Below are 17030 nucleotides of genomic sequence, written 5' to 3' on the forward strand. Positions count from 1 at the left end.
GACTGTATTCCTCTGGATTTCACTGGTTGTAGAAGGCAGAATCATTATTTTAGCTTTCAAACAAGTTTTCTGTACTTAACGCGTTGTATTTAAATTCAGTAGAATTTCACAGTAAGCCTGGCCATTGTCAAATGTATCTCACGTGATCAAACAGCAGTTTATGCATCTCGAACCTATTCTCTTCTTCACCGTGTGTTTCTTTGGAGTTAGAATGGCTATAATAGCTTCATCAAAAACAGTCTTCAGTCCTTTCTGTGTTAAAGCTGAACACTCCACATAGCAGTAGGCTCCTATCTGTCAAGAAAATAAGTTAATTCAATAGCAACATATTGCAGCTGTTCAGAACTGTGCACCTCAGCGATTTGTTTCTATAGTGAAAACCACAAAGTTTGGCTGCGATCTTGCAAATTTTTCTGAATGTGCTTCCCCCTGTAGAAGAACAGAAGATTTGTATTCTGGCCAAAGATAGGGCACTTCTTTAATTTGGTTTGTCTTCTAAAGGAAGCATATTAAATAAACTCTTTGGACAGGCAGTGAGGTCCTCCAGGCATTTTCAGTAACTAAACAGCAAAAAATAACATAACCAATTTATGTTTCAAAAGGAAGTCACAATAGAAACGGTCACAGTATCCACACAGGGTGTTAAAATGGTAATACAGCATTCAGAAATAATTTCCTACACATGGTTCCAGCACCTTGCTTCAGCATGGGGATTTGACAAGATGACCTCCAGGGCTCCTTTCTAACCTCAACCATTCTGTGATTTCAACCATCTCTTACTAATGCTTACCTAATTTTTACCGAGTTTCTATTCAGAAAGTTAGAACAATTACTAATAAGGAAGTACTATTCCATAGGTCTGCTCCTTAGCTACCAGTTATGAGGTTTCCTATGTCAACTGGTAAAAGAAATGGGCAAAGCTGTAGAGGAAGAAAAAGCCAATTGAAAATTGATGTTTGTTGCTTCTTTGCTATGTCATTTCATTTAGGAGTTTCTAGTTTACCTCTTTTGCTAATTTCTGTCCTTGTTCCACAGATAAAGGCTTCTCTTTCATATCATTCAATCTTGCCAGAGTTTTGGGGTCATCACGAAGATCAATCTAGCAAGAAAGATTGCAGACATGTTGGAATAGCTTTTTTCTAAACAAAAGTCAACTGGTTGTTACATAAATAACCTCTTTTTAAAGCATTAAAAAAATGGAATCATGTCACTGTTCAGATCTTCAATCCTAACTGATCCAAAAGCCCTGGAAATTTAAGCTGTGAACTGCTGTCAGTCCAGAAGTTCAAAACATTTACTCCCTAACTCAGCTCTTCAATTAAAATACTAGAATGTATATCTAGCAGTGGCAGCACAACAAACTCAAACATAATAGCGACAGGTGGATCACTTCATAGCTGGAGTCCAATCCACTGGCTACAAGATGCAGGAGGAAATTTTGTCTCACTTCTCCACTTGTTCCTTAGCTTCCATAAGTAATAGATATGACTGATAGTTGCAGACCAATGCATTTATTTCAACAAAGCAGAAGTTGCTTATTAGAGAACAACACAGATTTAAAGTTTCCTGCCGATTGTTGGGGTAGTTCTGCAAATCCAGAAGGAGGTGCTGCTCAGATCCTGCTGGACTTGAACTCTGAGCCCCAAGAAAGGGCATAAACAGTCAAGTGATTTATATAAACTAAAACAGAAACAGATACCTGTGTTCCTACTAGTAAAAAAGGAACATTAGGTGCATATTCCTTCAACTCCGGTACCCATTCTTCCTTCACGTTTTGAAATGAAGCAGGGTTTACCACTGAGAAGCAGATAAGGAAGACATCGGTCATAGGATAAGATAAAGGTCTCAGACGATCATAGTCTTCCTGAGAAAGAAAAATTCTGTTATCTTCAATGCTAAGTTGTTGCTTGTATTTAATTAATTTTATATTCAGGAACTATATTTGTATTTCAGGAAGTATGTTGAGGCAAACTTTCTCAATGTTTACAACTGTTCCTGGTTAGTTAGTGTGGAACAAAACCTCGATATAAGAGTAATTATACGTGAATATAAACAGAAATACAATCTCTATGTTAGTACTGACAGAAACTTACCTCTGTAATAGAATATACTGAAGAGTATCTTTATAAAATGTTTTGATTCAAAGGAAAAAAAATTCTGTTCCAAACGTGCTTTCAGATCAAAAGTTAGAATTTGTTTGACCAAAGAGCACAAGATGTGACTGCTATAAAGTCATCTAGGTTATACAAAGCTAGGCTAGATTGAGGCTATTTAATACACTTAACTTAAATGTTCCCTTTAGATCATATGTAGAAGTGATGTTCTTTTGGCCAAATAAATCTTACTGTCCTGTTGCTAATGATCAGGACAAGGTAAGAATCAGTAGGGAGCTCCTTTGTCCAGACTCTGCTTTCTGTAAACAAGCTCAGCAAATAGCAGCAAGAAACAGAAATTAAAGATTAAGAACCCTCTCAGAGAAACATTAGTGTCCTTTTGGGGACATGTCGGAAAAGATTACTGTTTGGATCACTTAGAGCCATAGCATTTAAAGCCACCAGTCCTACTGCCAATGCACACAGGAACAGAGGTACTTAAAACATTATCCCTACTGTAAAACAGACATAATCCCTCTAGCAAGAGGAAGAAAGAAGATTTTGCCACATATTTTAATTAAAACCATGAGGGAAGATGCCCCAGCTTATTTCTGCCAGGATTCTTTTGGTCTGTAGCAGGAACCAGTGTCCTACTATTCCTGCCTTAGTTTTTTTGTTTTTTAGCATAGATAACTAAGACTGATCCCGATCATTGCCAAGACAAGTGAAAAATGACTGTTTTGTACCTTCTCCTCCACAATAAACACCAGTGCGTGGTTAATCTGTAGGCTGTAGCAGCCTCCCTCTTCTGCACATAAGCTCCCCATCTTAATTAAATCTCACAGATATTGGAATAATTTGTTCATTAAATATAAACAGAAATGTAATTCAACTCCATGGTTGAAACAGACCAGAAAATTCAATTTTCGTTTCCTTGGCAGCTGTCACATTACCAGATTATTAACCTATAGTTGCACCCTCAAAAAAGTGCTTCACTGATTAACTGTTACGTTTTTAAGATTGCATCACTAGAATTTCAGAAATCGCGTGAGAATTTCCTCAGAACAGTTCCTGCTAGACCTCTCTTCATCTGAAAGTCAGCAGCTGTGGGAAGAAGACTGCTATCTTCATCATGAAACGGAGAAAAGATGTGGCAGCAAGCAAGCACTGGAGGAGATTTTGCACTAGTGAGGAGGCAACCATTGGCCAGGCTCTTCTGTGCTCATGTGCCATTTTGGTTACACAGACTTTAATGCCAGCCCTATTTACTCTACAGTTTTGTCAATAAGCCAGAGTAAGCTGAGCTGCAAACATGCGCACACTATTTCACAACCTATAGCTGAAACCACTGTGAAACATTTGACAGGCCATTTGAAGGTCTGCTCTTTCTCTGCTACCATCAGGGTCCTATCTTGTTGCATAAGAAAGACGTAGTAAGCAAGTCTTCTCAGCCACTGTGGCTATTCATCATAGAAGGCAGAAATAACTTTTTTTAAAACAAACAAGCAAACAAAAAAAAATCACAACAGCAACATGATTTTGGTGTTGTTGTTTTTAAGTGTATGCTTTATGCTTCCCTTCTATTACTGAATGTAGTTAAAGCCTGCTCAGAGTTACCACACTGTTCTTTAGGGTGGAGATCAAAATCCTGAAAGAAGGTTCCTAACTGCAAATTAAACTGGTCCCTGGAGTTCAGAAATCTGCATGCAAGAACACTTGTGTGGATCCATCAGTGACTCTCTAAATCAGCTCTACTAAATCGTATGCAAGATATTCTTGAAAAGGTTTTGATTTTCTTTTTTACAAAAATAAATCTAGTTTATAGTCATAATTTCTACCACTGAAGAATTGCCTTTACTGAACTCTTCAGTTTTATGAAAGTCTCACACCTGGGTTACAATAATTAAGAGTACTACATGCATTAAATATTGGAATGGAGAGAACTATCACCAGAAATTACTGCGAGTCCACTGACACTAAAATATGTACGAGTTAATTCATTTCAAATTACAGACAGACCTTTTATTCATGGCAAATACTCATTTGCTCATCCTAAAGACAAGTTACATTTGTCTGATTTACTTCCAAACTATTTAGTTTTTCTATTTTAAATCCCATGGGATACAAATCTTTGTATGTTCAGCCACATTTTGGTACAGCATCTTTCTTCCTCAGCATCTATCAGCAGTCATCCAGGAGTGAGCGATTTCACTGCTCTTTCATGTACCACAGCCAAAGATGTACGTGGTATTCACTATAGAGATTTCACTGCATTGATGCTGATGTAAATTGACAGAAAATTTGGCTATACCCACCAATCCTATTGCTTGAAGCAAGGTCAGTGCTACCAGGCTGTTCTTTAAATCTCACCTGTGCTATGAAAATGATGTTCATATTGATACTAGTAACGGCCCACCACCACTTACTTTAGTAAGACACATAGTTAAACTGGTCCTGGGTCCTCCTCAGAGAGAGCCTGGCTTAAACACTATGAGCACTGTGTAAGCTGCCTGTGTATAAAGGCTCCTTCTGCTCCCCAACAACCCCCTCTGAAATAATAAAACCAAATCTGAAAACTTTCTCTGATGTATCAGGTCTAAATAACTGCTTGCACTCAGTTAAAGAATCTGAAATACCATACGAATTTAGACTATTATTCAGAATATCAGAGAAGCCTGGAAAAAAATCTGATTGCTTCAATTATAGTTTATTTCCTGAATCTCTTGTAAGGGAAATAAATGTGCTTTATTCTAAAATTAAATGCAATGGCAAAATCTAATTATACAAGTCAGTCAACATAAATTCCAATTTGAGTGCATGTACACACCATGCTGTACAGCAATTAAACTTCCAGACTAAATGGGGGAGGCAGTTTTTTGTATGTTTAGGCATTGCAATATTTAAAGAATTTAAGTGGAATATTTATGAGTATAAATAAGATGGATAAGAAAGCCACTAAGAATTAGAATATACAGTGAAGTCTTAATTCCAGACATACAGTCTAGTCCAGTCCATAGTACATAGACTAGTACAGTCTAGTGAAGTCCACTCTGGACTTCGAAGTTTTTCACTGTTTCCTGAAAGAGATACATATAAATAAGAAAAAACATGCTGAAAATGTAGGAACTGTAATAAATTGAATGTGTGTTGGCTAAATTAACACGGTACGGTGCTGTGGTATTATATGGACACCATCTGGAAGATACTACACTGCAACAGGAGCATTCATCTTTTACCTAGCATCTCTGCAGTAAGCAAGGACAGCTGCCAATGAAGAAGAGACAAAGGAAAGAAGATGAGATGGAGGAACCAGTGAGTCATCTTGGCTTCTCAACTACAAACTGGGAAGGACTGTTTTTTGGTTTTTGTTTTGCTTTTGGGGGGAGTTGTTTTTAAGAAGGGAGAAAGGAAATTCATACTTACAAATTTTCATTTCCCTCTAGTTTTGGTATTTTACAGGCAAATCTAGCATTATCTGTGTCCTTACAATCTTTCCTTTAGGTCTCTTTTTCCATCTGCTACAGTACCTAACAATATCCCTCTCTCAGGTTCTCTGCTGCCTTGGCTGGCATACTGAATCACTGATTTTCACTGTATTTTGGATGACTAGGCGGATGTGTTTTAATCTACAATCCAAAACTTGGCTACTCCTTTTCCTCACCTTTAGACACTTAAAAACAGAGGTCTCAAAGAACTCCTTGCATGAAGAATGGTGTTGATATTCTGCAACAGCATATTGTTCTTCATTTCAGGATTTTGCTTAGACTAAAAAAACCCTGTGCTGTATTTCAAGTTGCCTAATTCCATGGATATCAGCTGGAAGACATAGTTAAAAACACACAAACTGCATTCCTAACTCTGCTGCTGACATAATTTGTTGCCCTGAGCAAGTTATTATCCTCTCTCTGCTTGCATCTTCCCATCTGTTAGGGTGCCCCATAGGGGTTTGCTAGCTTAATAATGCATTAGTCTTTGCAAAGCTTTCCAAAAGCTTTTGGTGCACACAGCTTACAGTGCGATGGGATATTTAAAAAAAAAACAAAAACAACAAAACAAAACAAAAAGAAAACAGCTAAGACAAACTGCATACTCAATTTCTAGACAACCTTCTTGACTCACAGAAGCATAATTTCCATTTATTTATAAGAAAACTGAAGTCAGAGGAGTGGACATAGCTGAGATCCCACAGTATTCTTTGTAGCTTCCCTGTTTTATGGTAACAATGGCCAAGTAAGAGCAGTGGGGACAGAGGTCCTTGCCCTCCTCAGCACAATGTGAGGCCACTGGCTTCCCTCTCCTCCGGCATGGAATTAGGTTCTCTCTGTTCAACTTGGAGACATGAAGGATAATCAGAGGAGCCTACTTTGCAGCAAGTACCTCCCCACACCTTGACCAAAATGTCTAGAGAAATTCACACCTCTAAGATCTGCCGTACTGAAGAAGACACAAACCTAGATCTGTTTGTTTTCCTTGCAGATATCTCCACACTTACAGACAAAAAGATTAGCTATTTTATATTCTGAGGAGATAGGATCTGGATAGAGGGGAACAAAATATGGCTCACACCACGCTGGAATTAAAACTGGAACTTGACAACTCTAGGTTTGTGCTCTCTGCATTGGCAACCATCTGTTGCTTTCACAGCTTACAACAGCAATCATAAGAGGAGGTTCTCACTCCCAACCATCTGTTTTTAGACAAGAAGCCAAAAATAGATCTCAGGCGGAGTTGCTAGAGGAATCCAGCTTTCATGTAGTGCAGGGTAATGACAACTGCTGCTCACAGTGAGCCACACACAGATCACTGGAGGTGGAAAGTCAACCCCAGCTGTATGTCCAAGTTGTAACCTATTATGTAGTAGGACAGATGAAAGTTTGCTTTCCGAAAAAATCACCGTACTTCAAGTTCACCATTTCTGGGGCGAATTTAATTGCTATCCTTCAACACTGCATCATTCATAGTTTTCCTCCCTGAAATTCCCAATTCAGAAGGCCCCCTGCAATATTTTGAAAAATTTAACAAGAACCATAATAACTCCTGCACCAAGTACACACCTCAGAGACTCCTTCTTACAGCAGTGGGCAATTCCTGCTGTCTCCCCCCAGACTATTCTGAGTTAAAAGTCCATCTGCAGTTTTGCCATACGCACCAGGCAGAGCCTTAGCAAACAACAGCCTCCCCAAAAGCACACCAGGAAGCAGATTTGTGCTGAGGGGCTGAATCACGCTGTGGTTTCTGATTCTGCTAGAAGCCTGGGTGGGGGAGGAGAGAGTGAAGCGTGCTGTACTGCCCCATACAAACACTTCTCTGGCTTAAAAACTGAGCTGTTTTCAGTGTGGGCTGCATGTACACTGTAACACTGTGCAGGGGCGCAGGGCGAAGTGTCCCCGGCACAGTGCCCACGATGCAGCATCACCGCAAAGCAAACTGCCTGCAATCAAAGCCTGTCACGTGCATCGCTGTGTTCGATTTCTCTTGTGCCTACATCTGTAGCCCCTGGCTTCTGATCATGCACGACAAAGTCAGCTGATGTTCCCTGGCTACAGGGAAAAAGTACACGACGGCCCCTCTATCTCTTTGCTGGCTGCTGGGGTTCCAAGTGAGTGCTGATGAAGAAGCTGGAGTTGTCCTGCTGTGGCTTCTAACACAGGTTTCCCAGAGAATGCAGAAAGTGGCTGATTTGGGTCCAGCATCTACTTTTTATTTATAGAAAAGGCTGCAAGAATACAGGCTAAGTGCTCTCCCATTGTATTCTAAAAATGAAGTAAGCCAATCTAAATCCATCTCTGAATTCCTGTGAGGAGGACTGTTCAAAAGAGGTATGAATTATACATTGAAAAAGACTAGGGTTTGTGAATCGTGATTTTTCTTCTGACAGAACTTCCCTTCTGGCATATCTGAGAACTGAGCTGCTGCTTACATGTCTGAAAAGCTTTTCTGCATATAAAGCAATAAGCAGCTAAAAGATGAAGCCTATTAAGATGGATTTTAGAGCATAAAGACAAGAAGGACAGAATATGCCCTTTGTTATACATAAAATTGCTTTTAAGCGATCAAAATTGATCCCAGTCTTAAAGTGCGATTAAATACTGTCCAAATCCTACATCTTGGCATGAGGTGATGCTCACTATTTCCCTAGACAGTCTCAACAGAGCACTTCCCTCCATTACCACAGTAACTTCAACTTCCCAATTTCTCTTTGGTTTTCTAAAAGAAGTCATCCCCAGATTTTGTCTCTAAGACGTATTATTTAGCATCTTTCACAATGGAACATGGATTCCACTGACTGCTTGCACATTTTTACTTGAACACACCTTTACCAGTTGGCCACCCCTTGCGGATGTCCAAGAAAGCAGTGCAGTGACTGCCTGGGAAGCCCTTTCACTCGTTATCCATGAGAAATCACCAGGCTGTGGTGAGCTGCTGTGCTGGTTTCCTCCTCACTTTCCGTGACCTTATGAACAGCAGTCTTCCCTCCCCAGATTTTCACTTTTTCCACAAAAGGAAGTCATCCCCTTTTGGTGATTGCAGCCATGAACAATTCACCGCAATTGACTCCAACACTGCATCCCAACTGCAAATCAGACCAACCAGGGCAATAAAGCAGGGAGCCCTACAGATGATCTTTCAGCATTCAAGGCTACATCTAATTTAGAGTGCAAGCTGCTTGAGGCACATTCAGTCTGTTTTATTCACCTAATGCAATCAGTTCACCTGAGATGCTGTCAGATGTTCCTTTGCTCTGAAGAATCATTCTGCAACCTGCATCTCAATACACACACCAGCAAGTGCCAACCATTGCAAAGAATTACTGAGCACATGCCACCAAATGGATGCAGCAGTGATTAAAAAAGATGAGGATGGCAGCACCTAATGCTTGGAGGTTAAAATAAGAACTGAAGCTCTGTCCCAAAGCATCCATTTCTGTAATACTGTTTTGTATAATTCATAGTAAAACCGCAGGATTTGGAATCAGTGTGTTTTATATTATCTCTTAAAGCCCAGGCTCCCATAGACTGCTGATTACATAAATGAAAAATCTCATCCTTCTCACTTTTAAATGAAAGGTAAATTTCTGCTCATCCATAAATGCAGAGAAAACTTGAACTCACAAAACCCAAAGGCTTCAAGGAAAGCCACTTCCAGCAAAGGGAGTCTCAAGCCATTTTCATTTCCTATGTTTTCAGGTGCTCCGTACCACCAGCGTGTGAGGATAGGATTGGCTGACTCAGCATTTTGAATGCAACTATGTTTTTTTTTATGTCCCTTTAGTCTATGTGTTCTCAATAAAGGAACTGGAACAAAGCACACTGAAATCAGCAGTGACTGCCTGCTGACACAAAGCTGTGGCTCAGACCCTAACTTATACTATATGTGCCTTTGCACCAAGGATTCTGACCAGACAAAGGAGGTCTTTGCTATGGAAGCTGTTCTCTTGTCTAAACTACACTTAAGTTGTTTGAAGGCGTAGTTTAGAGGCTGACTCAGGAGTCAGACTGCAAGAGAAAAACAGGGCGTTTCTGAGATTCTTCATATTTGCCAAAATATGAAAAACTCTGCAAATGAAACGTTTCACTCAGGAAATGTGACTGCAGAACTTCCAAAAAATTCCCATGGTCTTGTACAGCAAAGCTTGTTGTCAGAAAGCCCCGCTAGCTCAGGCTGCTCACCCAGCTGTCCCCTTCCATCACTCCTGCTGCCTGCAGGACAGTTGCAGATTATATGACAATTTGCTGAGCACAGGTGCACACCGTCTTAAAGTGAAGTCAGGAAGCAAGAGGATAGGCCATAATATTATGCTGGAACAGTGATAATTATTGCACTCAGGGTTTCTTTTGTAGATTGCAGTGTTTGGATAACATGGAAACATGCCACTGTACCTCAAAGAAAGCGAGCAAAACTCAGAGAGAACCTCCTCACAAACTAAAGCGTATCTATGTCTCCTAACCCAGAAAAAGAGATGTTTTTACTTGACAACACAATCCGTGTTTAGCAATAGTTTCTCTATGCCAGTAGACTCCATAAAAACATGCCTTTAACATACCATAAACTGATGTTTTGGAGAACCTCTCATGCTTGGTTTGCTTTGGGTTCCTCACATTGGCCTGCTGTTAACTCACTGTTCATATGACCGTGACATTATTGGTCTTCATTCTCAAAGACAACCTTTAATTTAATTTTAAGTTAACTCAGCCCCAATTTTCAGAAATGCAGCAGGCCTTTGGACGTTCTGAAAATTAAACATTGGGTTTGCCACAATGGATGCTTTTGGAAACTCTGAGAAACATTTCTCATCCTGTGACTCTTCGCCTGCTGATAACAGTACTTCCCTGTCTTTCTAGGGAGGACTTGAGGCTTGCAAAGCGTGACTCACAGTTAACAATGAGGTATTTGGATGTAAAGTTTGCACTGGAATTATTATTATTGGAAGACCATTTGGCCATTCTAAAGGTAACGGGCTATTACCTTTCAAAGGAAAGTCTGTCACTGCTGAAGTATCTGCTGCTGACCTCCCATCACAGCAACACATCAGCCCGCACATACTACCTCCTTAAAATCTTAAACTTCAGAGAAAGGATCTGGGCATATTTCTATTTTAAATTACGCACATCCAGTTGTTGCTGCAGAGCCATTAAACCTGTGTGGCTCTCTGCATCCTCACGCACAGCAGCTTCAGCTGAGCTATTCATAGGGCTGCAGCCACCCGGGCTGCAGTGAGCTCACAGCCTGCCGGCAGCAGCTGCAGCCTGCCTGCGACAGCGCAAAGCGAGCGAGGGAAAACGCACGTGGGAGGAGGGAGGTGCAGGGACAGAATGGGGATGGCTCACTTTTAATTTTTAGATTTGCCAACATCACGTCGGAGTTTTCAGCATTTGTAACTCAGCAATGAAGGCTCACAGGGTTTGCTTTGTGGAAGCGTGCTTGCGTGCTCCGGGTTTGCATTTGGCACTCTGGCTTTGTGGAATGCGCAGATCAGAAGGAATAATGCAGCCTAAGGAAGGAAATTCCTATTCCACAACAGACTACCCCAACAGTTAGCAGCTGCCTCTCCTCTCAGGATGCTGAAGCAGTACCTGTGAAACTGCGGCTACCTTCCAGAGCCAAGGCAAACAGTTGGCCAGGATTACACAGATGACTGCTATTTCTTGTCTTATTTATAGCAGCCATTGCAAATTGTGTGTCTATCCACTTTAAAAGCCCTGCCTCCATCCCTCTCTTTCCCACAGGCTCATTCACAGTTAGAATTATTTGTTTTTACATCTGGCCTTCAGGGAAGCACTGATCTTGCTAGTATTTGAGTTTGCTTTACGCACTCCAGCTTGACCAATTCTAACATAAAATTGCTTTTGACTTCAGTTTTAACTCAGTTACAACACAAAAAAATATATATCACTGTGTCTGAATTAAGGTGGCTGCAGCTGCAACAAGAGCAGCCATCAGAGTACGCAAGTTGAAAGAAGCCAGGCAGAGGCTGTTCTCATACTGTGCTTTGCATTTTTGCAGCTTCTGTTTTGGTCACAGCTGAGAAGCCACTGAGAATTTCACTCTGGCCTGCTCCTGCAACCTTCCTGCCCGCCCTCTTGTTCCTGACAGCCCTTCACAGCAAAGCACACGAGAAGAGCAACGCTTCCACGTGTTCATGCTCAGGACATGCTGGATGAGACAGACCACACCATGAATGGAAACCCCACATCAAAGGAGAAGGAAAGGAGAATTAACCCTGGCTGCCATGTTAAGTAGCAGCCTTCAGTGTGGAGCACAACCTCCAAGAGGTAAATGCTGCATATCCTCCCACTTCTTCTCATCATTTGAGATGCAGCAAAGGGACACACAGCCCACCTTTCCGTTAATACTCCCAGAAATTTTTCTGAAAGTTTCAATATTGTGAGAGCTAGCAGTATTATGGAAGACCAAAACGATCATCACTGTTCTTAGTTCCAAAGCACTCTGCCAGGGTGAAGTCAGCAGGCTCCTGCTGGAGCCCCAGTTTCCTTCCCAGGCTTGTTTTGCCACATACCCCTGCTCCATAAGGAACATTACTGACACGCAGTTGCTCTCAGAGCAAGAGAAACAACCGTAAAGCCAAAGGCACCCAAGCATCACCATCAGGTGCACTTCATGTTCATAAGCTTTGTCATGTTTCTGCTTCCAGCTCTGTGTTATGCAAGTAGGCTCCACCATTCATCTGAGGGACAACAAGGAGGAGTAAGGGGACAAAGAAACTCAAAGTGGAGGGCTGTGCAGAGCAGTGAGGCCCAAAGGAGCTGCAGCTCCACCTCCGAGACGAATTGCCTGTGGAATGCACTCCCCAGGGTGGCATGGCCACACTGGGACCAGGAGTCAGCCTCTGCAGCTGTGAAACCTAGTGGGCTCCAGGAACCTCCCCTCCCAGCTGCTGTACTGGCTGTTTTCTGCTGAACTGGGGTATTTTCAGATGAAGTCTGCCTGGACATGCACATGGTGGGGAAAGTTTGTCTGTATATAGACTGTAACTTGTGAACTGTGTCATTTTTCCCTGCTATATATAACCTGGAAAAAAAATAGGACCTTAATAGATTTATTCTCAACCTACTTTAAACTCAAAAAGATGCAAGGCATGATGTGATTGGCGCAGTTACTGTGCGCGATTCTCCCTACATTGTGAAGCAGCTCACTAGAAAAGCAAACTAGATGTCATGAACTCAGCTCACAGCCCCCCACCAAACAGAAGTCTGTCACACATTGCTAAATATGTAACCATACAAGCTAACAACACCCACAGATTGGTAAGTCAGTACTTCAGGCTGATGGGCCTGCTGCACACTGGCAGCTTTTGGCTCCTTGCTCTGCCATGGGCTTCCTGCGGGAATATGGAGCAGGTCACAGCCCAAACTTCTGCACTCTCACTCCTCTTCCCACAGAAAATGAGATCTGGACTCAGCCCAGGGCTGGGGCTGTATGCACTCAGAAGGCTGCAAGTAGCTCAGATGCCACTATAATCACATGCTGCCAAGCTTTGATAAAATGATACTATCAGGCTACTGTTTTGCAGTAAAACTATTTGGGGGTGACAGGATTAGAAATAACAACACTGATGTTTGCTGGCACAGAAATCCCAACTTCAAGCTGCAATGAATCCGAGCTGAACAGAAGTCTGTACAACCAGCAGGCACGTACCAGACGCAGCATGCTGCTTCCTCAACACAGAGAAGAAACTACCAACTCCTGTCTTTTCTGCTCTTAAACACATACAATTGTTAAACTTCACAGAAAGCTTTCTTTTACCCCATGGCTCTCTCAGAATGGCTCATCAGCAAACTCCGATGAAGGAATAAAAAGAACAAAATTGTCAGACTGGAGGCTCTACATGGGTTCCTGTAAGAACCTCCACAGTTGTTCTGGGTGCTGGAATGGGGCTTCCATGGGCAGCCCCAGATGTCCACTGCTCCCCTCCAATAACCTGAACTAGGGTGAGGAAAATGGTAAAGATTTTATGATTGCTGCAGGTCTGAGTTTTGCCAAGAGCATATCGCTTTGTGACAGCAGTCTCCCTGAAACAATCTACAAGTCTAGACTTACAGTACCTTTGCTTGCTGTTTGCTGCAAATTGGCTCGCTTACTACTAGTGTTAGAGGAAGCCAAAGGTTTCTCCGTGCAGCTACCCAGATGGACACCACAAAGCCACTTGAGGTAAGATTGCACAGAGCTTACAACACACACTCTCGTAATTAGCAACAAGCCAGCATGGGGTGTTTGAGACAGCATCCACAAATAAGCTCTGCATACATACACGAGTGCAAGGTGCTTTTTCTTTTTTTTTTTTTTTTTTTGCTTTGTTTTGTTGTTTTTTTTTTTGTTTTTCCAGTGCTCATTATAGAAACTGGATGCATGTTAGCAGATCTTTATTTGCCTCAGCACACTTGAACAGTATTTTAAAGCCAGCTGGGTTGTGAAGCATTTACTACTAAAAAGCAAAGCTATGGTGGAGATAGTAAGTGAACTCATTTTGCATCACTGGGACCAGTTTGTGTTTGTATCAGTGAGTTCTCAATGATGAAGTCAGTCTGTTGGTAGAAAACTCACCCTCCAGCTACTGGCTTTCTGGAAGCAAAGCTGTTCCCTGGAATTCTCCCTGAATTGATTGTGTTGCTGCTTTCAGGCCTTAAACACTCAAGACTGGCTGAGTACTGCTTCCCTTACAGCTACATGCACACTTAGAGAGGCACACTAATTTGAACAATTGTTCAGATAAGAGCAGGAATTACTGAGTTACAAAGTATGTAGCTTCAGTGTGTGCCAGTGCAGAGAGATTATCTTCCTCGTTGTTCCTTACCACAGGGAAGCACGTCTGAGGTCATGTGAGACCCAAACACAAGCTCATGCTGCAAGAAGTTTTAGTATAGGGAATATACAACTTTGCAAAAGACCACACGGCATTTCTGTAGAGGCGCCACACTTTTTTAGCACCTCCTGCCCCCAAAGCCAGGCCCTTTACATGCTGTTTTGGTTCAGATATGCCACCCCCAAAGTATTTTAACTCATAAGACTGTGCTCAGCCGGCAGCTGCTGGCTGCAAGTTGTGATAACTGAGCAGAGATGTCGATAATGGAGCCCTGTGCTGTTCGCTACAGTAGAGATCTCTCTGAACATCCAGCATTAAAACTGCCTCAGTCACATGCTGACATAGCGTCTTCCACTGTGGGCTGTAATAACCTTCTCAAGAGAATCACTTGGACTGTCTAGTATAGTTAAAAAAAAAAAAAAGAAGAAGAAGAAGAAGAAGAAGAAGAAAGGAAAGAAAAAAAGGCAGCAAAGCCAAAAAGCCAAAGCTGAACAACAACTCCATGAGCCCCAAGTGCAGACACGGGTCCTGCAGCAGCCCACCACCGGCCGTGCCGCGCCTCCCCGCTGCCGAGCCGGCTCCCGGCCGCCCAGCCAGCCCCGCTCGGTCTGTCCCCGCTGCGGCAGCGGGCGACGCGAGGAGCCCCGCTGAGTAATGCCGCCGGGGCGCGCAGCCGCCAGAGCAACTTCGGCGCCGGACAGCGCCGGCTGCCAGGCGGCCGGGGTCTGGGGTCGCTCACTCACCTGCCCGGCGGTGTCGTAGAGCCCCAGCAGGTACTGCTTGCCCTCCACGGTGACGCTGACTGCGAGGAGGGAGAGACAAACCGGGTGAGGCCGCGGCGGGGAGAGCCCCGGCGGGGCAAGGTCGGGCGGGGGGGAGCAGAGCCGAGCCGAACCGAGCGGCTCCGCGCCGCCGCCCCCCGTCCCGCTCACCTGCGTAGTGGTCGAAGACGGTGGGCACGTACTCCTCGGGGAAGGCGTCGTTGGCGTAGCTCATCAGCAGGCACGTCTTGCCCACGGCGCCGTCCCCCACCACCACGCACTTCAGCATGACCGCGGCGCTGCCATGGGCCATGGCCGGAGCCCGCCCTCATGGCCCCGCGGGTGCGCCCCGCCGCGCCGGGCCCCCCGGCATCGCTCCGCCGCCGCCGCTCAACGGGCGCCCCCGCCGGCCCCCGCCGGGCGCGGCCCCCCCGCCATCCGCCGCCGCGCTGGGCCCGGCGGGAGCCGCCTTCCCCTGGCCGCGGCCGTGCAGGGGAAGTGCCCGCGGGAGGCGGGGAGGCGGCCCGCGCGTGGGCGAGGCGGCGGGCGGCCCGCGGGGCCGGGGAGCGGCCGCCCTCGCTCCTGCTCGCAGCCACCGGCGGCACCCGGCAGCGCTGCTCGGCTTAGCCAGCCGGGCCCCCCTCGCCGCCGGGAGCGGCTCCGGCAGGGCTACGGAGCGGGGGCGATCGGCAGGGTGAGGGGCGGTCGTCTGAGCGCCGTGAATTTCGGTTGTTGGGGAACCTGAACGTGTGCGCTTGGAGCGGGTTCGAGCACGCACCTGAAAGGCTGAGAAGCGGGGGGCAGGTCTAACGACGGGGTGCCGCGCGGAAAGGAATGAAGTCACGCTTCCACGCGTGGTCGCGGCAAGCAGCGCCACGTCTAGCGGCACCTGGGTGTCATTCCAGCAATCGGCTTTCAGCTGTAGTGCTATGACATGCGCCTGGAGTCAAAGGGAGAACAATCGCCTTTTCTGGTTCGTGATTTTTTGGAGACTCGCAATTAAGCCCCGTCTGATAAAAGGTACCGCAAAGACTCTCTGTCGTGATCTGTGGCACATGTGAAAGTGAATGCAAATCCCACGGTGCACAAGGCTCATCCGAGTATCTGATAGGATGTGTTTTTGGATGAGGACAAAGTCTAACAGTTTCTACTTGGCAAGTCTTTCCCTCAGTTGGTGCACTCGTGTGCCTTGAGAGCCCTGAGAGGAAAAGCACAGGGTCGCAGAACCACAGGGGTTGAAAGGAACCCCTGGGATCACCAAGTCCAACCCCACTGCTAAGGCAGCTCCCTACAGCAGGCTACCAAGGTGGGTGCCCAGGCAGCTCTTGAATACCTCCAGAGAAGGAGACTCCACCACCTCTCAGCAGCCTGTTCCAGTGCTCTGTCACCCTCACAGTGAAGACCTCCCTCATGTTCTCACGGAACTTCCCATGTTTTGCATTGTGCCCCTTAGCCTGTCACTGCACCATTGAAAAGAGCCTGGCCCCATCCACAACAATTCTCACCCTTCGGGTATATTTATAAGCATTGATAAAATCCCTTCGCAGCCTTCTCCAGGCTGAACAGCCCCAGGGCTCTCAGCCTTTCCTCATAAAGGAGATGCTTCGGGTCTCATCATCGTTGTGGCTTCCACTGAACTCTTTAGAAGTTCCCCGTCTTGAACTGGGAAGCCCAGAAATGGACACAGCACTCTGGATGTGGCCTCACCAGGGCAGAGTAGAGGGAAACAATCACCTCCCTCCATCTGCTGGCCACGCTCTTTTTAATGCACCCTGATCTCCAGATGCACTCAGCATCAACCCAACCCCTTGAGCAGACAGAAAATGGTGGTATGTCCTCAGCCTTCCAGAGCAT

General features: G+C 44.6%; 1 protein-coding gene across 2 annotated transcripts; it reads right to left on the reverse strand.

The window, feature by feature from the left end:
• Window positions 1–122: 122 nt before the first annotated feature.
• Window positions 123–15576, reverse strand: RHOQ (ras homolog family member Q). Of its 2 annotated transcripts, none has more exons than XM_048935856.1 (5): window positions 15348–15574; window positions 15159–15217; window positions 1700–1864; window positions 1004–1099; window positions 123–294 (listed from the first exon to the last, which is right to left on the reverse strand). In XM_048935856.1, exons 1-5 carry the CDS (start codon window positions 15487–15489, stop codon window positions 139–141), a joined length of 618 nt encoding a protein of 205 aa, XP_048791813.1. In that variant the 5' UTR covers window positions 15490–15574; the 3' UTR covers window positions 123–138. The 2 variants fall into 2 exon arrangements, with proteins under 2 accessions (XP_048791813.1, XP_048791814.1); XM_048935857.1 differs by having other exon boundaries at window positions 149–290; window positions 15348–15576.
• Between the last annotated feature and the right edge of the window lie 1454 nt (window positions 15577–17030).

This window comes from Lagopus muta, chromosome 2 (genome assembly GCF_023343835.1).
Source record: "Lagopus muta isolate bLagMut1 chromosome 2, bLagMut1 primary, whole genome shotgun sequence".
In the NCBI taxonomy this organism is placed as follows: Eukaryota; Metazoa; Chordata; class Aves; order Galliformes; family Phasianidae; genus Lagopus; species Lagopus muta.

Coding starts and splice junctions, on each gene's coding strand:
- RHOQ (XM_048935856.1), bottom strand. CDS start 15,489: ATGGCCCATGGCAGCGCCGCGGTCATGCTGAAGTGCGTGGTGGTGGGG. Junction 15,218..15,347: donor CGTCTTCGACCACTACGCAG/GTGAGCGGGACG, acceptor CCCTCCTCGCAG/TCAGCGTCACCGTGGAGGGC. Junction 295..1,003: donor GACAGAAATTAGCAAAAGAG/GTAAACTAGAAA, acceptor TTTTCTTGACAG/ATAGGAGCCTACTGCTATGT.